This window comes from Myotis nattereri, assembly GCF_964212035.1.
Source record: "Myotis nattereri genome assembly, chromosome: 11".
NCBI classification, from domain to species: Eukaryota; Metazoa; Chordata; class Mammalia; order Chiroptera; family Vespertilionidae; genus Myotis; species Myotis nattereri.
In genome coordinates, this window is record NC_138086.1 from 10,836,494 (window position 1) to 10,860,269 (window position 23,776).

At 41.4% G+C, this 23,776-nt stretch overlaps 1 protein-coding gene across 1 annotated transcript; it reads left to right on the top strand.

Annotated features, from left to right (window-relative positions):
- The first annotated feature begins 6,603 nt into the window (after nt 1-6,603).
- On the top strand, nt 6,604-14,891 carry CAV2 (caveolin 2). Its single transcript, XM_081102017.1, has 3 exons — nt 6,604-6,852; nt 7,198-7,385; nt 12,565-14,891. The coding sequence occupies exons 1-3, from the start codon at nt 6,703-6,705 to the stop codon at nt 12,713-12,715; spliced, it is 489 nt and encodes a 162-aa protein (XP_080958143.1). The 5' UTR covers nt 6,604-6,702; the 3' UTR covers nt 12,716-14,891.
- Nucleotides 14,892-23,776: the final 8,885 nt, after the last annotated feature.

Consider the following 23,776-nt stretch of genomic DNA (forward strand, 5'->3'; position numbering starts at 1 on the left):
GTGCACAACCATAAAATTATTTTCGTTGCTACTTCATAACTGTAATTTTGCTACTGTTATGAATCATAATGTAAATATCTGATATGCAGGATGTATTTTCATTGTTACAAATTGAACATAATTAATAGTGATTAATCACAAAAACAATATGTAATTATATATGTGTTTTCCAATGGTCTTAGGCGACCTCTGTGAAAGGGTCGTTCGATCCCCAAAGGGGTCGCGACCCACAGTTTGAGAATCGCTGATCTAGTGGGTAGAAGTCAGGGATGCTGATAAACATCCTGCAATGCACAGGATTGCTTCCCAAAATAAAGAATGATCTGGTCCAAAATACTAATAGTATCAAGGCTGAGAAACCCTGTCTAATCCCAATGCTTTAATTATCATTAAATTATAATGGTGAAATCAAGAAGTCAGTATTATTTCAAGTAATAACAAATTTGCAACAAGCAGCTTGAAAACAGACCCTGCCTAATACCAGGTATTGTATGTAAACTATACAAGAAAAAGAAATGACACATCTATAAACTGGGGGGAAAAAAGAGAAAATTTAGATATTTTATTCATAAAAGCATTCACATACAGTTTTCAATGAACCAGAAAAATACTCCTCTTTCTTAGATATTATAGTGAGAACAGCGAGTAACAAAATAATTATAAACTATCCTACCCATAAATACTAATCTATTATTGTTAGCAATTGGGGTTACCAGCTAGGGCCTCAGTTCTTCTTGTTGATGCAGAAAAGATTTTAAGGTCAACGAAGATGGAAGTAAAGCAAAGTGGGACTTATTGAAGATACACTCAAATCAAAGAGTGGGCCAACTGAGAGAGACAATGGGCCCAAACTCCTGGGTTATATGGTTTAAATGAGGGTTTTTCTGGGTGGAGACTTTCATTTGCATTCAGGGATGGTTGACAGAAAGGGGTTATCTATCTATATATATATATATAAAACCCTAATATGCAAATAGACAGAACAACCCAACAACCAGTTGCTATGATGTGCACTGACCACCAGGGGACGCACGCAGACCAAGGCGGGTGTTGGCAGCAGGCGGCAGAGCGTGAAACATAGCAGGCGCTGGTAGCAGCGGGATGGTGGAGCAGATGAGCAGGGGTGCCAGACCAAGGTGGGGCACTGGTCGCTGTCATCGGGGTGAGCCTCTGGTGGTTACTGAAAATTCTTTGTTCCCGCACACCACAGTCCTGTCTGGCGCTCGCCTGCTGCTGGTGCTGGCCCTGCTCACACCCGCTGGAGGTTCCAGGGTCGCCGCTCACACCCAATGCTGGCACTGGCCCCGCTTGCACCTGCAGTTGGTGCTGGAGCAGTCGCTTGTACCCGCTGCTGGTGCCCAGCGCCGGTCCCGATCACTTGGAGCCGTCAGCAGGTGCAAGTGGCGGCTGCGGGCCCCAATCGCCCCTGAGGGCTTCTCCACCTCCCCCTGCTCCTGCAGGGCTATCAGGGCAGTAGCTGCCACTCGCACCCACTGACAGTGCAGGCCCCACTCACACCTGCTGCTGGCACTGGCCCCAATTGCTCTGCGCCATCAGCAGGTACCAGCGGTGGCGGGAGTGGGGCTGCTGTCAGACAGGGGATTAGGAGCCACAGCAGGAGGGGCCGGGCAGGTGCGCAGAGGATGGGCCAAGACCCAACCCTGTGCCCACCCCAGCCTCTCGGCCCACAGTTCCTTCCAAGGTGCATGAATTTGTGCACTGGGCCCCTAGTATAACTATATTTCTTCTTAGCATGCCCTTACCCATAATGCATACAGAAAAAACCATGGGAGGGCCAAAACTGCAATGCGGCTTTTATTAAATTCATCCAGGACCCTAGTAAGGTGGCATTGAGTCATGTCGTTTTCCTCCGAGCTTTCGCCAAGAACCCCCTGGTTCCAAACCTGCCCACTGGCACTCTGCTGGCTGCTGTGCCACCCATAGGGAGGCAGTCTGAAGGCAAGGTTGGCCTGACCCCTGTTCGGGACCCCAGGGCAGGCCCCACCCCAGCCATTCCTATCTAACTTCCTCAAACTGTGGGAACCCAATTCTTTGAAGGCCTTGGAGGATAGGCTGCTCTGGCTGCTTCAAGCTGATTGGGTCACTGTGGCCTTTGGGTTCCCATACTTGCTAGCTGTCGGCTGAGGGAGGTGGCTGCTGATGCCTGTCCAGTGGCCCCAAATAAGGAATCTGTCCTGTGGGAGCGAGGGCTTGGTGCCCTTCAGACAGTGCCATTTGGAGCTGTATGGCTGCTTGCTATATGAGTCACGGCACCAAATGCATGTACCAAGGAGATGATAAGATCACTGTTCTTGTCTTTTTGAAGGAAAGATTTCAATCAAGAGACAAAGTGTAGCAAAATAAGTGAGAATTCATTGGCCACAGCAAAAATATATTTAGGATAGTAACACAAGGGCATAGAAGAAGCAACAGGAGAGCCTGGGCTGGGCTGCTTGGCTCACTGAGAAGTCAGAGAAAAGGGGGCCTTGGAGACAGGTTCAGGAGGTTAACTCAGGACAAGCTGCAGCTGCCTGCTGCTCCCCTGGTTGCAGTTTTGGTGGGGTCCCTTAGAGCAGTGGTTCTCAACCTTCCTAATGCTGCGACCCTTTCATACAGTTCCTCATGTTGTGGTGACCCCAATTTCATTGTTACAAATTGAACATAATGAAAGCATAGTGATTAATCACAAAAACAATGTGTAATTATATATGTGTTTTCCGATGATCTTAGGCGACCCCTGTGAAAGGGTCGTTCGACCCCCAAAGGGGTCGTGACCCACAGGTTGAGAACTGCTGCCTTAGAGGAAAGAAGGGGGAAGGGAATGGCAAGGGTGTGCTCCCGTGGGGGAGAGTGTGCCCTGGGTCCTTCATCCTGAGCGTCTTTATCTCTCTTGCAGGTGGAAATCACAGTGGAGATCTCAGGGGAGGGGCTCCATAGAATATTCAACAGTTTATCGGGTGTGCTCTTTCAGGGACGTGGTCTCCACTGATTGGTCGGTGCCAAAGCAGCTAGTTATTAATCAATGTAGCTGATCCTGAGGTAGCCATGGCATCACTTGTCTGGTTTTCCTGCTTTCCTGGGCTGGAGCTGAAATACAACTGAGGCCTAGATATTATCTTCAGGGAGGAAAAGGTAAGCAGGTCTAAACTGCATGACTCGTGATATGAAAAGACAGGGGGTCCAAATCACATGACCAGGAATATGCTAGGGGAGGATAGGTCTCCCTGGGGGTGAGGTTCTCGTTTTCCCAGTTTTGCCAGGCATCTGGGGCTTTCCGCCCCGGTGAGTTTCTGTACCTGGCTCATCGTCCTTGCTCTGCTCATGTCTGTCTAACTGCCTATATCAAGTTGTTAATCTTCAACTATATTAATAAATCATCTGAAAAACAGCCATCTTGCCAAATCTATGATGACAGCCAGAAGATGAATGCACTGGTATTGATTTATTACAAATTTTTTTATTTCTGTGAACGAAAAGAGGATACATGCTAACCTGACTAGCTCAGGGAAGACCTGCATGGTGGCTTTGCAAACTCAGAAATCTAAAGTAATCACAAAGGGTGGAAATTAAAGCTTTTTTTTTAAACTAAAAGCAGTTTATGGTGGGTAGTCATGTCCTCAGCCGGCATCTTCCCTGACAAAGGTCAGTCTTTACCTTACCTGCGCCTGTCTATTGTCTTTTTGCATCTATGATAGCATCTCATTGGAATGTCATAGTAATTTCCCTTTTTCTGGAGCCCTCAGAACACAGGCACCACTCTGTGGCGGAGATCACTAATCTCCTCATTGTTATTGAGTTGTTGACTGTTAACTATCCTGCACTCACCTAAATAAGTGTCTATCATTTTATTTTTTATCCAATCCCAGAGGTTTCCCTGCTTTGCTTTCTCCCACTTCCCTAATCTATCACCAATGGATTTTATGTAATCAATATACATCTTCTATTTTGATTATAATGTATAAAATAAGGTGCGAAACAGCCACTCTCTGGAGTATTATCTCAATCCATTAAGATTTTGCTTCTCCGCAATTGTTGACAGTTTGGGCTCAAATAAACTCACAAAAGTTCTTCACAGGTTTGAATGTTTCTTTACGTTGACAGTTCTCTTGGTCTTGGGCATTTTTTTTTTTTAATTAAAGAGGAGTTATTTGGAGAGAGATACTAGAGTGTGCTCAGACATGTAGCTCCCACCTCCTCTCTTCTCCCTTTCCTGTAGATCTCTCCTCCAGTTAGTGAAGATAGGATACCCTTTGCTGTAGTAATCATTGGTTTAAACTCCTTGAGAGCAACAGTAGCTAACATTTTTTAAGCGTTTACTAATAGGATAAGAAAAATCACTTTGATAGCTCCTCTCGAAAATCTTATGTATTAAAATGGTGAAATGGACAAGAATTTCATCAAAATAAGAACCTCACACAGACTAAACCCACTGAGTGGGGGCAGGGTGCTCATTTACCAATAAAAATTGGTAAATGAATGAATTCATGCATGCATCCTACTCTTTTAAATTCTATGCAACATGCAACAAACCTACATGGGTTTCTTTTAACTTAAGTTTTAGAGACACTTTCATAGATAGCTATCATTTTACAAATAAACCTGTAATCTAAACTGTCATTAAAACCATGTTATTTCACCTTTGTCCTCCTAACCCATCACCTGAAATAACAATAATAATAATAATAATTCAATTACTTGTGAAAATGATTGCAAAGGTCTGACTAATCCCATTAGAATGAAAATGTGATCAGAGGACAAAAAACAATAAGGAAAGAAGCCCTAGCGCCAGATTCTCAGCCACTGCCTAAGACCACTCTAGCATTCAGGAACGACTTTCTTCTTTGGATGAAACATCTTAAAATCTGATATTGTAATTTAAAGAAAACTAAATTTTAACAAAATATTAGTTAGCTGTAATCTCACTTCTTTTCCGTGTCTTGGTAATTGATATTACAGCTTTCCTTATGGATTAAAGTCTTCTATTCACGTTGCTAAATAGATGTTGGAGGGGGAAAAAAATCTCTAGAACATCCCCAACGCTCAGAATCTGCCTCTTGGGTGAATGGAGGACGTAGAGAGGGACAAAAAGGCTATAAATAGAATGCCTAACTCATCACTTTGGAATTGACCAAACATAAATAAAACTGGGGAAGAAAAGTAAGAAAGAAGGGAAAGGGTAAGCAGGACCACCCCTGGAAAAGAAGGGGCCAGAAAAGCATGAGATCCAAGTGTACCACTCTGCAGAGTTCAACACCGCCCTCCATACGCAGCCGTAGTGGTAGGTCAACGTCTTACTTAATTATTAGAAATTCTAAGGTTTGACTCCAAAATAGTTTTCCAGTTCAAGTCGTGTTCTTTTTTTATAATTGTTATTGTTATTGTTTCAAAAATAGACTTTTTCTTTCAGAAGAGGTCATTCTTCAAATCCAGTTCACACAAGAGGATTTGGAACGTACAGCAAGTTCCAAATGCACTGTATTCATCAACACTTTAGCGGGTTCCCACTACGTCTTCGGCTCTGAGCAAGCTGCAGGCACCCCCTCAAGTCTAGAACCCATTATTAAGCTTTTGGCAAGTTTTTACTACTCCTTTTCCTCTCCAAACACACATCTAAGCCCACCAGACCTTTAGACCCTTTATGAACATTCCATCCCCTCCCTTCTACCAGCTTTTGAGGGAGTAGTCAGCAGACTGGTCCATCCATTGCAGTGTGGCTTTTATACTAGGGGTGGTTTGCAGGATTCCCACGAAGCAGTTCCAGAAGCGACTGCCAGGAATTTTTTACAGGGTTTTCTGATTCAAAGGAAACTTGAGTTATAATTTAGAGGATGGGGGTGGGGGGGGGAAATCAGACCTTCCCTCCGGATCTGAAGGTGCAAACCCCTAGGGGCAGGAGGCTCACCTACCCAACTCCATACCCTCACACACTGTGGGCACGGACTGGCTGAGTAGCTGATGGGCTTGCAGGGTCCCCTGGCACTTGCGGGGCTGCCTGCAACCAGGTGGATGGCTCCTTCTCTCCCAGTGCGACGACAACGAACACCGCGGTTGGGGAGCCTACTGTGTGCCAGGGACCCTGTACGAGTTTCACATGAATTGCCTCATTTAGTCTCACGCGAAGGCTCCGTGAGCAGGTATCATTGCTTCCATGTCTTACGGAGGCAGCTGAGGTTCCGAGCCGGGCAAAGCTCACACCGTGAGCAGCAGAGACGAAGCCAGACCCTCGGGTGCCATCCCCGCTCTTAACCTCCAGCTGAGCCCTCTGCGAGCCCATCACCCCTGGAAAGCCTGCGGGCCCGACGCGCCCCGGTTCCAGCACCCGCGGCGGCCCAGGCCTCCGGCCCCATCCCTGTCCCCGAGGCGCGCCTCGCCGCCTGGGCGGCCCAGATGTGCCGGGCGGAGCGGCTCCCCGCGTCCGGGCGGGGAGACGGGGTGGGCGGAGGGCGGAGGGCGGGGGCGCGCGAGGCGGGAGCCACCGTGCCGGCGTCCGGCCCCGCCCTCCGGGCATCCGCGGGGCGGCGCTCGGGCGGCCGCGGGGCCGGGGCGGGAGCCGGAGGAGCGGCGGCGGGAAGGGCGCGCGGGCGGGGCGGGGCCGGCGGCGGGCAGGGCAGGGCAGGGAAGGGAAGGGAAGGGAAGGGCGGCCGGGCCGGAGCCGCGCCTCGCCAGCCGGGTGCAGCCGCCGCGCGCCGAGCGAGCGCCACGATGGGGCTGGAGACCGAGAAGGCGGACGTCCAGCTCTTCATGGACGAGGACGCCTACAGCCACCACAGCGGCCTCGACTACGCCCACCCTGCCAAGTGCGCGGACTCGGACCCGGATCGGGATCCAAACCAGCTCAACGAGCATCTCAAGGTGAAGCCCGGGGGAGGGGGGATCAAAACCTGGGCCTGAGGCTCGCCCCAGCCCCCACCCGGCCGAGGGGGTGCGGGACCCCCCACTCCCCTTACCTCTGCCCCCTCCCCGCCCCTCGCCACTGGGTCAGCCCCGCGGGGTCCAGGGACCCAGAACCACCAGCCGCGGGGCCGCCTGCGTAGCCAGGAATTCTTCGCCACATTTCTGGGCGCCGACCTTGGCCCCAGGAGAAGGTGGGGCACCCCTGCCAAGCCCTCCCGTTTTGCTCCCCCCGCCCTGAGGGCTCCTGGGTCCCGGGGGCGCAGGTTTGGTGACAATTCCGCATCCCCGCGCCCCGTCCCGCAGCTGGACTTCCAGGATGTGATCGCAGAGCCCGAGTCCACGCACTCCTTCGACAACGTGTGGATCTGCAGCCATGCCCTCTTCGAGGTCAGCAAATTCGTGGTTTACAAGTTCCTGACCCTGTTCCTGGCGATCCCCCTGGCCTTTGCCGCGGGGATTCTCTTTGCCACCCTCAGCTGTCTGCACATCTGGTGAGAAGGGGCAGCCCGGGTGTGTGTGGGGCGGGGGGTAGGGGGGGTGGGGGGTGGGGGTGGGGGTGTGGACCAGCTTTTTGAAACGTGGGAATGTTCTTTGCCCCCTGACCCCTGCCCGCCCCTTCTCCCAGGCTGGCATGCGGAGGGGGCGGGGGGGGTGGTGAGGGAAGGGGGAGGGCGGGACGGGACTCACAGCAGCTCCTGACACCCTAGCGAGAAGGGGGGGTCTTCAAAGCCTGTGCTTTCTTTAGAATCCTAGGGTGGGGGTGGGGGTGGGGGTGAGGAGAGGCATGGGCTGGGTTAGGAGTTTAAACAGAGGGGATGTCCCCCAGCAGCCTGTGGAGGTGGAAACCTGGAGGCCGAGCTCCCTGCCACAGGCTGCTCTGTCTCTGGCTGTGCTGGGACTTGTACCTCTGGTTTGGGGCAGGCCTCTTAGGTTTTTTTCATCACTTCGCATGCAGTCACCACCTATGCTTGGGGTAAAGCAACAGTGATCTCTGAGCAGAATGCCAGTGACAGGATCACTGGAAAAGGATGTAAAACCTGCTTCCTGCCAGGGGCAAATGGCAAGAATGAGACCAGATGAATGAAAATCCGAACTGCAGGATAATGAAATGAGAAGGCCTCCAGATTCCCTTTTCACTTCTAAACAACAACTCCGTTAAAGGGAAAATACATACAGCAAATCTACTGGACATTGATAGGATACTTTGAGTAACTTTATTCACAGTCAAAATGCATCATAAAGCTTTGGAGAACAGTTTTAAGTATCAAAAAGTTTTAAGGGACAATGCCACATTTTACCAAGGTGTTTTGTTGTTGTTGTTTTAAAAGATATCCACTTTATTTGAGAGGCAACAGTTGCCAAGCTTGTGCTTTAGGTCCCTCCAGGTCAAATATGTAACCCCAGGTGCCACCATGCCTGCCTAATCACTTGGTATTGCTGCACCCTCGATAATAGTGTATTCCTTGTTAGAAGTTACAAAATTAGTCTCCATTCCCCTTTACCGTCCGAATCAAGTTCTTCAGTCAGTTAGCTAGCTGTTTAGTTCAACCAAGAAACTTTACTGAATGCTTAGCCTGTGCCAGGCACGGGGCCTGGCATGAGAAAGATGCAGGGTCAGCCTTCAGCTTCTTGACAGCACAGCAGGGCAGCTGGCTGGGTACAGAGGTGGATGCTGAGAAAACTCACTTAAATCTGTGGAGGAGGCAGGAGGCACAGGGAAGGCTATGTGAGCAGAGAAAAGGGTCTAAAAATGGTGAATAAAAACTCACCAAATAGGCAAAGGATAACGAATGAACATCAATTCTGTTTGATCACTAAAGATTGTAAACAGCTGAACTATGTTGAAAATGCCGGAAGACTGCTAAAGGAATGAAAACCTTTGCCTTTATATATCAGCAGATCCACAAAGGCCAGATGTATAGTTAGTTCATATTCTGACATTAGCACATGGATTGTTTTTAATCTTTGCTCAAGGATATGTTTGTGGTTGTTGTTTTATTGTCATTATTATTATTTTGTAGAGAAAGAGAAACATCAATGAGAGAATGAAACATCGATGGGTTGCCTCCCACACTCACCCCAACCAGGGATCAAACCCATAACCTTTTGGTGTAAAGGATGATGCTGAAACGAACAGCCACCCAGCCGGGGCAATACATGGATTTTTTAAAATTCAACATATAAAATTTCGGATTTCTAGTTAACTAAAACCAGTCATCTAACCTCTGTGTTAGTTTTCTCACTTTCAAAAATGTGAAAAACTGGGAAGCCACCGCATATTGTGAAACATTGACTGTGAAGCTATTTGGAAATGTAGAGTGCCATGTTTATACAACAAAGCCAGGTTTTCCTGAAGCACTTGCGGAAGACTTGAAAACAAAAAGGTTTTCATTTTCTAAATGGTGGAAAGATATTAGTAAAACTACAATTAACCAAATGATGCTTCTCTCCACCTGGCTGTCCTGAGCACCATAGGGGTTTTTGTATATGATGTATCATCAAACCAGTTCCTTTTCAGCCACATGAAATGTATTATTTAACTTCAGCTTTCTTCTCAGATTGCACTCATGTGGGACATTAATATTTAACCATCATACATGTGTCATCAGACAGCTTTGATTGCAAGTAGAGAAGTCACTTCAAACAAAAATGCTTAAAAGTTAGTTTATACCTGGATAAAATACTAGTAGATTAATCTTTAGAGACCTTAGAGAATATCAAACCTATTTGAGTAAGCTTGTGCACTCTCTCTCTCTAACTCTCTCTCTCGCCTCGCTCTTTCTCTTTTTTTTCTTTTGATGGGGAGTATGTGAACAAAGCTATGAAAACAACACATCATCACAACAGGTCTGATTTTTAAATTCTTTAAAGAAACAAGTGAAAATAATAACAACAAACAAACAAACAAAAAAACAACAACCCTGAACTCAGTCTGGTGATGTATCCCAGGCCAGAGTTCAGGTCATTAGGATCCAGGGAATTGGTTTGATTCCACACCACGCTCAGGCTGAGGTAGCCACCATTTGGCGATTGCAAATTATTGATCACAAGTAAATCATACCAAGAAATGTTGGCTGGAGCTCTCTTACCCCTTATATTTGCTGGAATACAATTCAAATACCTGGTTCCTCTGATGGGAATGCAGCAGTATCAATCTCATTTTCCGGAAGATTTTTTTTTTTTTTTTTTTTTTTGCTTTTTAAGAAATACTTTATTTTTTATTATTATTATTATTAGTTAAGGTATTACAAATGTGTCCTCATCCCCCCCTTTAACCCCCAACCTCCCCCCCCACACACACACACAAACTCATGCTCCCATCCCCCCGTTGTCCATGTCCATTGGTTTGGCTTATATACATGTATACAAGTCCTTCTGTTGATCTCTTCCCCTTACCCCTGCCCTCCCCTACTTCCCTTCTGGGGATTGATAGCCTGATTGCTGTTTCTCAGTCTTTGGGTCTGTCCTTTTTCATCAGTCTATGTTGTTCTCTATAATCCACAAATGAGTGAGATCATGTGGTATTTATCTTTCTCTGACTGGCTTATTTCACTTAGCATAATGCTCTCCAGTCCGGAAGATTTTTTAATAAAGCAAATTGCTATGACAATTCAATCTGCATGACACTATTGTTAATACAAAGCTAAATAAAAGTCTCTGCCCTGAGAGCTTTATTATCCAATGGAGGAATATATACTCTTATAAATTATAAGATTTATTTAAGAAGTTTTTGGCCCTGGCCAGTGTGGGTTAGTTGGTTGGAACTTTCATCCCATACACCAAAAGGTGCTGGATTCCATTTCCCATCAGGGTACATACCCAGGTTGAGAGTTTGATCCCTAGTCTCATCTCTCTCTCTCTCCCTTCTTCTCTCTAAATCAATTTTTTTTAAAAAATGGAAGAAGTATTTAGGTTGGCCACATTGAGCCTCAACCAAGTTTTGGGTTATTCCAAATTGCCTGGAGCTTCTGAAGGGGTACTATCTAGGACGTTGAGGAAACTGTTTGATATCAGAGGATCTTTGGATTCTTTGATCCAAAGTGAGAGAACAACAACTTAAAGAAAATAACATTAAAATGAGTTCAGCACGTCCTATGAACTAACGTCCTCAAGTGTGGGCTACTGCAGTCTGCTGAACTGGAAAATCCACTTTTGTCCCGAGCGTAATTCCCTCTTAAGACATGGAAATCTAACAAGTTATGAAGATGATAAATATCTTAGCCTGAGGAAGAAAGACAAGCTAATTATATGTTGAATGAAGTGGATTTGATTAAGAAGTTTTCTGATCTAAACTTAAGCCTTGTAGTATGTCGATTTGAGATTATTTTGTTATAATTGTTTTCATTCTGACTTCAAAATAGTTATATTTATTATAATGACAGCACCATTTGGACATTTCAAGGGCACATAATCCTGATAGCCAGTCTCTAAGATTTCCAAGTCATACTTCAATTTGTAGTAATTTACCCAAAGCCACATGTAAAATGAGAAACTAATGGAATAAGAAGCCAAACGTTGCCATCATTCAAGTTTGTATTCAACTCTTTAGCTCTGAAACACCTAGTAATTAATTTTCTTTCGAGATTGCTTCAAGTCTTTAGTACTTAGAACAAAACACAAGGTAAGTATAATCTGTATAGTAAACAGTCAATATGAATAATTCAGTATTCTAAAAATATTGCAACCAGACAGTTGCCTGATCTTTCCTTCTCTTTGGAATAAGTACCATAGGCCTTTACTTAAGTCACATTTTAAAAGCAAGCCAAGAAAATCAATCCCACTTCCTGTGCCCACCCAGGTAATAATAAAAATTCCATTGAGGCTGCCGTCAAGGCCTGAGAATTCACGAACACCCCTGTGCTCTAAGAGCACCACTGCAGCAGGAAACAATCTTCAGAGGGTGACAGAGAGAAGCCATATTCAGAGGAATATGAGAATATGCAGTTATTTCAAGAAAAGGCACATGAATAAAATAATTTCAATATCGTCTAGTTTTTCTCACCTAAGAAATTGCAGGGCTCTTTTAACTATACCACACAACCCTTTTCAGTACATGTAATTATTATGAAAAATTAAAAATATAAATGTTAACAGATGGCTAAATTCACTTCATCTCATACTAAGGATCAAGAATGTCCTCACTTAAAGAACTTGGATTCTAGTAGGAAAGACAGAAATATAAGCATCTGTTTGTGATGCTTTTTTATAAATTTGAGGATTAAGAAGTTTGTTTCAATATGTTAGAAGCACAAACACACACACAGGCATTCAGCCCAGCCTGTCCTAAGGGGAAGTGAAGTGGAATAAGGCAGCAAGAAAGGCTACCAGGAATTAGAACCGCAGAGAAATGTGAAGAGTTGGGCAGGTTAATGTTTAGGGGTGAAGGTCAGATAAATTTACAGTTTGGTTTATTTTTTGTTTTACTGATTCAGATAGCATACCACCCAAAGGAATAAGATTACTGTTTGTCATCTCCCTGCCTGTCTAGTTTTTAAGCAACTTATCTTCTGTGCATCTTGTCACTATGTGGGCCACTGTATTTTGTTTCAAAAGTTCAGCCAATGTTAGGTGAGTTAGGCCACTGTTATATCTTTTCACGCATGTGCAGGAGCCAGTGGCCTTATTTGGTAACACCAATAACCCTCACACATCTCTCCTCCTCCATTCCAGGATTATAATGCCTTTCGTAAAGACCTGCCTAATGGTCCAGCCTTCGGTGCAGACAATATGGAAGAGCGTGACAGACGTTGTCATTGCCCCATTGTGTGTGAGCGCAGGGCGCCTCCTCTCTTCTGTCAGCGTGCAGCTGAGCCGCGACTGAACACGTGGCCCCAGGTCTGCAGATTTGGATACTGTCCTACTTCTTTGTTGTTACAGCATAAAGCGACTACTGTTCTGTTCATTCCGCAACTGTGCTCATTAAGATGGACAGCCACATTTAGAAATGTTTTTTGGCAAATTTTTTTTCAAATAATGCTTTTGTAATTATTAACCATGGATTTCATACCTAACTTTATATCCAGAATTACACAATAGGTTGACAACACTATTTTTAAAGGCAAACACTTTTTGCTTTAGTACAAAAGTATATCTTTTATCATGATGAATTTATAATGATCAAGATACATTTCTCTCAAATACTACAGTGGTTTTTTTGCACAACTGCCATAAAAATATGGGATTTCTTCTTTTCTTACTTTGGGAGTAATACTTTTAAGTTACCTTTGCAGATAAAGTCAGAGGGATTCTTAGCAATAAGATGTACAAAGATTCTAGAAATTGCAGAAATGAAAGCATACAGTAGTGATAGGGGCTATCAAATATAATAAAACAAATGTGAAAATTGATTCATGCAAGTGTGTTCCTTTAAATAAGGTATTGTTAATCTATAATCCTATTTAACAAGAAATTTCATTTTACTGTATATTTTGTACTTAATGTAAATGTTGCTCTAATCAGATTGCTTTAAAGCACTTTTATAATATTTGTGTTCTTGTTGAGCTAATATATAGAATGAGTAACTATATAGAATGAGCCGGAATTTTACTGCTGAGATTGCACTGTCGTGAATATGTAAGCATATATATCTTCTTTGGGAATAGAATGTAAAAGACCAATGTACTGGCTTTTTTTTTCTAACTTTACAAGCAAAACCCTGAAATGTTTTATAAGTAATGTTTATCTTAAAATAATCTGTATCCAATTCTTATTTTGTTTAGGATATGCTTTCTCTCTTTTGGTTAGAAATTAAACCAGTATGCTGCATTCCTATTAATGTTTCACTTTACCTTCAAGTAATATTGGTGCTATTTAATAACATTTTACAATAAAGCCTATTTCTTATACTTAAGTATCACAGTGATTCATGTAGAGAGACTTCCAAGAAATTTGTCAATTTGTTGGGTCCATGCTACTGAGCTATTATTTATAAATTAAACACTAACAGCTATAAACTTTCAATATGTTGTCTAACATGAGTATTGTTACACAGTATAGAATTATTCTTATCATTGTGAACTGTAGAATCCTATTTTAATGTTATGCATTGCTTTTGTTTTAGAAATCTCATTATTCCAAAATAATAACTTACACAAATGATGTCTATGATGTGAGTAGTTACTACAATTTACACATCTTAAAAGTATGAAATGCTCAAATTTCAGGATTACTATAAGAACCTGAATTAACATTCATTTAAATATTGTCATAGATGACAAAACTTCATTCAAATATTAATTTTATTTTTCCACATTTCCAGGACTGGTGAAATAAAGGATGATTTATTGGAATATTATTGGGGACCAAGGCAAATTAATGATTAAATTCTGAGACTTGTGTTTTTCTGAAAGTAACCTCAAAAGAGGCTTTTAAAACTGCCTTATGCCATGATAGCATCCCTATGATCATTACCTGAAAGCATTGCCACTCATTTGGCAAGTTTTAAAATCAAAATATACACACAAATTCATATAAAAAATCAAGTAACTTTTAAAAATGATAAATATGAGCTCCGTATTTCTTAATAGCATTGGATACTTTCACAGTGAATTTTTATTGAGATTTGCCATTAACTCTTTCAAAAACTGAAATTTTGTACCAAGTTGATCCAGGTCACATGTGCAAACATGTTTGTTCTTTAGCTGGTGGGGGTGAGAGGTGGGTGATTTGGAGACTTTCTCAATATCCATAATAAACTTTCTAAAAAACCCATAGATACATTCATTGCTTTTCTTACATTAAATATAGAACTGATCAATAAAGATTCTGTTCTAAGTACCTTCTTAAAAACTCATAATGCATTAAAAAACATGAATTATTGCTTATTCAGGAATGTGTTGGTGAAAAGTATGAGATTGGTGATTTAATTCTTTGTTTTTCCAGCACTTACAGAGGTGTCCTATTAATTTTTCTATCATTGGATGAAAAGTATGGAATAGCTTGTTCATAAACCCATTATATTTCATCTTCTTCCTGAAATAAAGTCTCTTCCTAATCCTAAATAAACTGATATTTCTGTTTTCAATTTTTTTTTTTTAATGAGAAAGTAAAACAATATAAATCACATGTTCTTGGGTACTGGCACCATGAAGCCAGACTAGAGTCTAAAATTATTTCTGGAAAGTGAGTATGTGACGTGTATTTGCTGATTTAGCATAGAATTTTTATTGTCAGTTTATCTGGAAAATTGACCAACTTCTAATAATAAAGCAGGTGTCTGGCTTTTAAAAATGCTCTTTATAGTTTCAAAGAACTTTGAAAGTCCCTCTTTTCAGTCATCCACATCCCATGAATTTATTTAGAAGCCTTTCTTGGGAAGCTATTGGGATGTAATGAAAAAAGATCAAGCATCCGGGTTCCAGTCTCAGCACAGCCTTTACTGAGGTGTGTCACCTACTGCAAATGGTTTAATCTCGGGGGTCTCAATTTTCTTATCTTTAAGGGAAGGATTGAACTAAAAAAATCTCTCAGGAGCTTTCTAGCTCCATGTTTTCTGTAGCCTCAGTCAGATGAAGACTTGGCTACATATACAAAAGCCAATCTATCTGTTCAGTCCAGGAATTTTAAAAAAATCATGGATTTTCTATCAATTAGAGGGCTGGGTGCTATAAATATAATAAATAATGCATTCGTTTTCACTCTTCAGTTGATTGTGAAACTGTGTATATGGCTTTGATTCTTCATGACAGGGATTCCTAGATTTATAACAATTTTAAGTTTTTATCATTGTGACATTTTCCCCCAAAATAATGTTACTCTATATTTTAAATTAATTAACATTTATTTTATTTGAAGGTTTCTCTACCAAGAAAGATCACTGCTATACTGCCATGACCATTACTACCTTCAACTTTTGCCCAGCTAGTTGCTACAGCCTGTTAACTGGCCTCACTCCTAGCCTTCACTATGACCTTCTCCAATCTATCTTCCCCTCAAAACAAAGTGATCCCATCAAGACTTCCTGCTCAAAACTATCAATTGCATGTGCTTGCCCTTACAGTAAACTCCAGACTCTTGAACAATGTATGCAAGGCTTTCCCTATTGCCCCACTGTCACCTGCAGCAACTCCCTTCTGCGGCCCTCACTGAAGTGCCCAGCTCTCTCCTGCCCCCATGCCGGGATCACCCTTCTCCTCGTGGCAGTCTAACCCCTCTGTTTCTGAAACTCCTCCACATTAAGTGCCTCCTCTGTGTCTTCATATAAAATCTTGTACAAACTCCGATTATCACTTACCACCCAGTAAAACTAACCCTTGTTGACTAACCCTACTTGATTACTAGTTAGATTTAAAAGCATGACTTCATCTTTGTTTCCCGCGATTCTGAAATGGTGCCCAACACTTAGTGAGCTCAATCAATATTTTTGAATGAATGACTATGTGAATAAATAATTAAAGAAAACTTGGGATGATTTCAGAGCTAGGGTGGAAATCATGTTTTGACTTCAAAAATTTCTTCATTTGCAAGAGGGGTTTGAAATGTACTAATTCTAGTAATTACTCCCAATTCTCTTATCTGAAATTTATTTCACATCTTCAGGGATATAAAACACTAGCACTTAGAAACTAGTTTGGAAGCATAGTTCTAGCATTTTAGAATGTTGCTATTTCTTTAATTATCCTATCTCCCATTTTCAAATTTATAATACTAAAGCATTGTATTTATAGCATTCTACACTTTAGAAAACACAGGCCCATACATTGTCTCATTTAAATCCAGACCAAATTAAATAGCATAGCAGAGAAATCAAATAAACAATAGCTCTAGCCCTAACCGGTTTGGCTCAGAGGATAGAGCATCAGCCCGAAGAATGAAGGGTCCTGGGTTTGATTCTGGTCAAGGGCATGTACCTTGGTTGTGGGCTCGATCCCCAGTAGAGAGCTGCAAGAGGCAGCTGATCAGTGTTTCTAACTCTCTACCCCTCTCCCTTCCTCCCTGTAAAAAATCAATAAATATACATATATATATAAATAACAATAATAGCTCTATTTCTATAGCTTGAAACTTTGTCATTTTAGAATGTTTATTTAAGATAACAATAACTTAAAGAATTTTTAGAAGGTTACACATTACTCTAAGAATTGTTTTTTAAAAATTATGTAGTGCTGCAATAAAAAAATTACCATGCTAATGCAATTTATCACAAATCAGGATAAATAAATATATCTTTTTCCTTCAAGGTATATATTATATAGGGAGGACAAGGGAAGGAATTGAAGGAGGAGGGAGCGCAGGATAAGGATACACAAAATATTCAAGTTATTTTTTAATATATTTTTATTGATTTCAGAGAGGAAGGGAGAGGGAGAGAGAGATAGAAACATCAATGATGAGAATCATTGATCGGCTGCCTCCTGCACACCCCCTACTGGGGATTGAGCCTGCAACCCGGGCATGTGTCCTTGCCAGGAATTGAACCTGGGACCCTTCCGTCCACAGGCCAATGTTCCATCCAGTGAGCCAAACTGGCGAGGGCACAGGTTATATTTTTTAGGAATAAAAACAATTTGGGCTTCCATAACTTAATCAACCTCATTCCCCACCCCATCCCCAAATAGCCAAATGAGCAAAAGATGGCACCTGTTGTATTTTTAAAAACATGTTGTACCCACTCCTTAGCTACTTTCTTTGGACTGATATCTGAAATGCCACCATTGGGACCTTATACCTTGATGCTTTTTTAAGGAAAAGGTACCGTTTGGGTGAGGTAACATATCACTCCATTAGCAGTCATCCATTACTTTAATGTGAATGGACTACTTGAGAAAGGGATGTTGAAAAACTACAGAAGGGATCCAAGTATGAGGGCCTTGAGCTGCGAGCCATATGAGAGCACGATGCACTGATTAAAAGGGAGGCCACCAAGCAAAATCAGGACAGAAAAGGGGACATGGGAGTTTCCAGTGACACAAACTTCACCTTCACAGGTTTGCTGTTGGACACCCCTGTCCCAAACGCCTAGTGAAGGGGGCAATGGAAATTCAACAGGGTGAAGGGAGCTGAAGTCGGCTAAAGACTTTTCCATAAAGGAACGTCGCCTATGTCTGACTGAACAAAAAGCAGCCTGGGAAGAGGTGTGAGGGCTCTCCTAGAATCATGCGTCTGAAACACAGTGGCAGAAAAGCGAAAGTTAAAATGAAAGCTGAACCACAGGCTGTGACCACCCATCTCTCTTCCACCTCCCTTCCTTGCGCTGCTGACCGTTGCAATGTGTCTGTGGCAGCGGTGAGAGGAGTGAGAGGACACCACTTCAGCAGTTACCCCAAAATAGGACAGACACCTAGCTGCCTGCACAAGGACGTGCTAGGTCGCAGCCTGGCCGCACAAGCCGAGAAGGCACGTCGCCCTTATCGGAAAAGGCGGGCGTGGGGAATCATGAGAGAAGGGAAGGGACATGACTCAGAGTGGGAAACAGCGCGTAGCCGAGGGCAAATATTTCCCCCAGACACAAATGGCTCAGGAAGAGGCTGAAGCCGCAGGTCATGGTGGAGCGTTCTTCTCTCCCTGACTCCGGGTAGCTTGTCATCGAGCACCTGCCCGTGACAAAAGGGGAGAGAGAGGCAGTGAGCAGCCCTGCCTCTCTGGCTGATGGCACACCAGCGGCTGGCTCCGCTAACTGGGGCAGGGAAACAAGGCGTCACTTGGAAAGTTTCGGAGATAAACACACCATTTCCCCAGTGAGGCAAGCGGCAAGGGCTAACATGCTTCTCTGACAGAGAAGGAAACCGGTTGGAATCCTGATCTCCTGTACAAAAAAATAAATAACAGATAGCTTTTACAAATCGTTGAACATTTATTACCTGCTGGGCATTTATTCAATCTTCACAATAATTCTATGGCATGGGTTCTATTATCATGCACACTTTTTCAGATGGAGAAACTGATGCCATGTAGTTAAAGAATTTTCCCAAAATCACACTGGGCCTCGGGGATTTGAGCCAAGAGAATCTGACACCAGAGTTCTGGCTCTTGATCACTATAGAGATTATTGGTTATTTCTAGAATATGTGTATGGCTAATCCAATGACTGGTTCTCCCTTCTTTTTCTCTCCTCATTCATGTTCCCTTTCACTCTCTGAGAAGCATTTGTTTCCCCTTTCTTCCATCAATGGAGTCAGTTCTGAGCCCTCAGTGCTGAGAGCTCCCCTCCTCACTCGGCCCCCCTCTAATACTGAGCCCTCCCCCAGCTCTAAACCCCACTTTCCTGGGCACCCCTTTCCTTTCCTATATGGCCTGTGCTCTAGACCCTGCATTCCAGGTAATGTCAAAAATATTTCTTCAAATGCCGTTATTGCCATGTTTCACAAATTTTATAAAACTTACTGCCTCTAGCAAAGACTTTTTAATATGTATCATAAACACAATGATGATATTTCTCCTCAATACTACATCTTCATACATAAAATATTAATAATTATAGTAATAATTTCTATTTATTTTGTATTTGTATTTATTTTGTTTTGAATTTTTCTTCATTTAGTTGAAAATTTATTGCCAGTTTGTACATCTTTTAATATATTGTCAGTTATTTTATCTTGGAAATACTAGGGAAAACCATATACAAATTTATTTTCCTCCTATAGGATAATTTGTGCATAATAAATTTTCAAAAATAGAAAAACTGGACTAAAGTAAACAATTATATTAATAAATTGCCATAGGTTTATAGAATTTTTAATCACAATAGTAAGTGTGATGGCTTGTCTACACATTATCAGCATTTGTGTATATATAGGGTGTCCCAAAATTCACGCAAGATCTGCAATTCAATTCAATTGCACATCTTGATTGAATTTTGGGACACCCTATACACACACACACACACACACACACACACATACATATATATGTATATATATATAAAACAGTAACAATTTATATATGCACATGTCTATATAGACATATATAATTTTTACTAAGGTATTGGGTGGGGTTATAGAACACCTTGTCTGCTGCCCAGGTTGTAAATATTTATTTCACATTCCAAGAAGCCTTCAGTTTATTCCATTTTACACATTTAAAATCTAACAAACACTTTTCTATAGTGATAAAAATTTAATAAACATTTTTCTACATTATTGTGATGCCCATACTCATTTTTTCTATAATTTTTCATTCACATCTAAAATAGTAATGCTCTCTGTTCTTTGTAATAATGGTTCTGTTGGACCATGATAAAGTCCAGAGGGTGTGGATTCATACTTCCCATCACTGGCAATGGCTATCACAGATCCACCCACTTTTCTTTTCTCCCTTTCCTCTTTCTCCTCCTCACTGCTCTCATGCAGTGCCAATAATTTAATATTTTATGTGGCTTTGAAGGGTAAAGGTTTACAATATTTTGCTATGAGACAAGGAAAAACTGATTTCACCACACAATATTATCTTGATATCTTGAGAACTTTATCTTAAATTATCTAGTTCAATATTGTCTCTGATTGAAACTTTATAAACTGCAATGCACCAAAATGAAGAAATCACCAGATGGAAATGTCTGCAATGGCAAATATTTTTTATGTACATGTTTTTCACAAAATGACAGCAGTAAATACCAAAATAAGGAGAAATATTGAGAAGCCATGACATTGAAATATATAAAAAGAAGCACAAAATGCAACCAACCTTTCCATCCAGGTTAGATATGACTTTGCTGAGGCCGTCACCGGAATAGCACACATTAGAGTTACGTAATATAAACAAAGTGAAAATCTCAAGGGTATGTAGCATACTCAGTCAATTTCATGGACTCTGTGTGCAGAGGTCATAAGGGGGTGAAAGGAGTGTCGGGGAAGGGGCATCCATAAAGCATTAGAAATAAACACAAAACATCTTATCATGTGGAATAAACAAGTGAGCACTCAGCTGACATGTCCATTTCATTTAGACAAGAGGAAAATTCTATAATAATTAAAAAGAACCAGGGTTATAAGTATTATTTGTTCTAAAGGTGATTATACTGCCTCATGAGACATGACAAATATTGTACAAGAAAGTTTTATGAAAACTATTTTTTTTTTCTGAGAGAAAGCCTCAGTGGCGTTATCTTAAGTGATCATTTTATTAGAGTAAGCATACAAAACGTGTGACAAGAAATATATTCAAGCAAGGGGAAATGGCCAAAATAAGATTGTAAAATATGCCTGGAAGAACTTTGAGAATGTTGAGCCTTAATCTATTGGAGACAGTTCAAATGCAAGCAGGTTCTATACGGCATTCATGAACTAAGGTTTCATTGAAAGACTTTATGATTCTAAGAGTTGAGGAAATAGAAACGAAAATCCCCCCAGTCCTAAAATCTTGCAGTGAAGTCTGCCCAGCATGAAATGCTTCACAGGATGGGCTTGGCTACTTTGAAGCAGTCCCTAAGGAACTTCGCTGTCTTCTTAAAAAGTAATAGGCCACTGCTGCTTCCCTCAACTTTTGCTGTGGGCCAATACCTTAAGGGTGTGAGAGTTTAATATAGCTCAGGCCCTTTCAGAGAATAGAGAAACCTCCGTGGCTGCTGCTCAGTTCATAATTCTTGATTTCACATTCCAAGAAGCCTTCAGTTTATAGAAATGAAAAGAACTGCCAGTTCCCTGCAAGCAACTTGGCCAACTTAGCCTGTAGGGTTCCCCCTTAAAGGATGCTGCCTTCAATTTGCTTACAAATATTTCTTTAATAGTATGTTACTTCCTCTTGTGGAGTTGGTATTCCCTGCAAATTGTTCAGGCCACAGTTCTACTGCTCTTCCCGTGATGTAAAGGCTCTTTGATGCATGTATTTGTGGGGAGTTTTTCTTCACTCATGGTTCTTATAGAGGACAGTGGTATTTGCTGGCATAACTTCTGCCTTTTAAAACGCCTTCAGAAAATGTGCCTTTTCAAGATTCCCCTACATCACTGATTCTCAGAGTTTAATGTGCACACAAATAACCTGGGGATGTTGTTAAAATGCAGATTCAGCCCTAACCGATTTGGCTCAGTGGAGAGAGAGTTGGCCTGCGGACTGAAGGGTCCCAGGTTAAACTCTGGTCAAGGGTATGTACCTTGTTGGGGCCACATCCCCAGTAGGAGGCGTGCAGGAGGCAGCCGATCGATGTTTCTAACTCTCTATCACTCTCCCTTCCTCTCTGCAAAAAAAAAAAAAAAAAAAAAAAAAAATCAATAAAATATATTTTTAAAAAGTTTTTTAAAAATGCAGATTCAGGTCCAGTCAATCTGGAATTGGGCCTGAGGTTCTGCTTTCTAACAAGCTCCCAGGCATGCTGGTCTGATGCTGCAGTCCTCAGACCATACTTTGAGTACCAAGACCCAAGTATTAGTAACTAGCTTGAGCAAGACATGGAGAGAGATGAAGACAAAGCAGTTGCAGGCAGAGAAAAGAAGAAACTCATTTCATTACAAGAAAGTAAAGTTCTCTATAAAGACCAGACCACTTAAAGGCCCGTCAATATAGAATTATATATACTTTTTACAACGTGAAATACTTTATAATTAAGCATCATTGCCTTGAAGGTAGTGGTTGTAGAGATAAATGTCCCCCAGGCCAAAGCAACTCCTGATAAATAGTTTATTTTATAGGGAAAGGGCCAAAAGGAAAGACAATTTCCTTTGTTAAATAATGGAGCTCTGACTTAAAGCCAGATGGGTTGGTACAAAACAATAGGCTTTTGTGGAGGAGTCCTCCCAAATATTTACATTCATTAACTTAGGAAAAAAGTAGAACTTTTATATATAATTTCATGTTAGCTTCCAGGGGCTAAAATCATTTTTATTCTTGATAATTTCATTATAGTTAAAATGAAATGTTTAAATTGTTTATAAAAATAAAATGTGATGCTTCTAATATGCTGTTTAAACCTTCTATTAGTATACCATAAAATGATAAATATCTCAGACTTTATTATAGTACATTATATGAGACCATATTATATTATATATTATAGTTTGTTGTCTTATTGAGTTTTCTGAGAGTTAGTCACATTTGGGATAAGATTTATAGAGTTTCCTTATTTCTAAAGGGTGGTCATAATTTTGTTTTGCTTGACTAGAAGGAAATATAGTCATTGTTCACATATCTAAAATATTCTCTCTCTCAACTAGATGTAATGTAGTAATCTGGTTCATCACTTGATCCCAATTTTTCTGAAAATTGATATGCCCAAGTCTTACATTATTTTTTTTTTTACTCTTGGATTAGATAGAACTGTGAAAAACCTACCCAGATTTTAAAAAAAAAAAAAGCAAAATATTTATTTACCTCTCATTTCATGCTTTCTGAATACATTATCTCTTCATTATATTAGTGTTTGGAGTAAGACTTCTTTTTAAAGACTGCTAGAACAATTATTTTGATAGGGTTATTACAATCCAGTTATTAAAATAGTCAATGGCCCTAGCTGGTTTGGCTCAGTGGATAGAGTGTTGGCCTGCAGACTGAAGGGTCTTGGGTTCGATTCTAGTCAAGGGTACATGCTGGAGTTGTGGGCTCGATTTCCCAGTAGGGGGTGTGCAGGAGGCAATCAATCAATGATTGTCTCTCATCATTGATGTTTCTATCTCTCTCTCCCTCTCCCTTCATCTCTGAAATCAATAAAAATATATTTAAAAAAAAAAATCAAGGTAGGTAGATCACTCAATTTTATGGCAGTATGCTTAATGAGGTAATGGATTGACCTGGAAATTTATATGGACTTTGCACACAATTAAAAAATAACTCAAAGTGATTTCTATTTATCATTTAATATTTTTCCAATATTTAAATACACATATGCTAACAAAACAGAATGTGTTATAACATTTATTCTTATATAATTTGTGGGGGGAAATCTCAAAGAAAAAAACATAGATAAAAGAAAAAGCAAGACTGTAAATTTTGAATACTACTTTTACAGATAAAATTT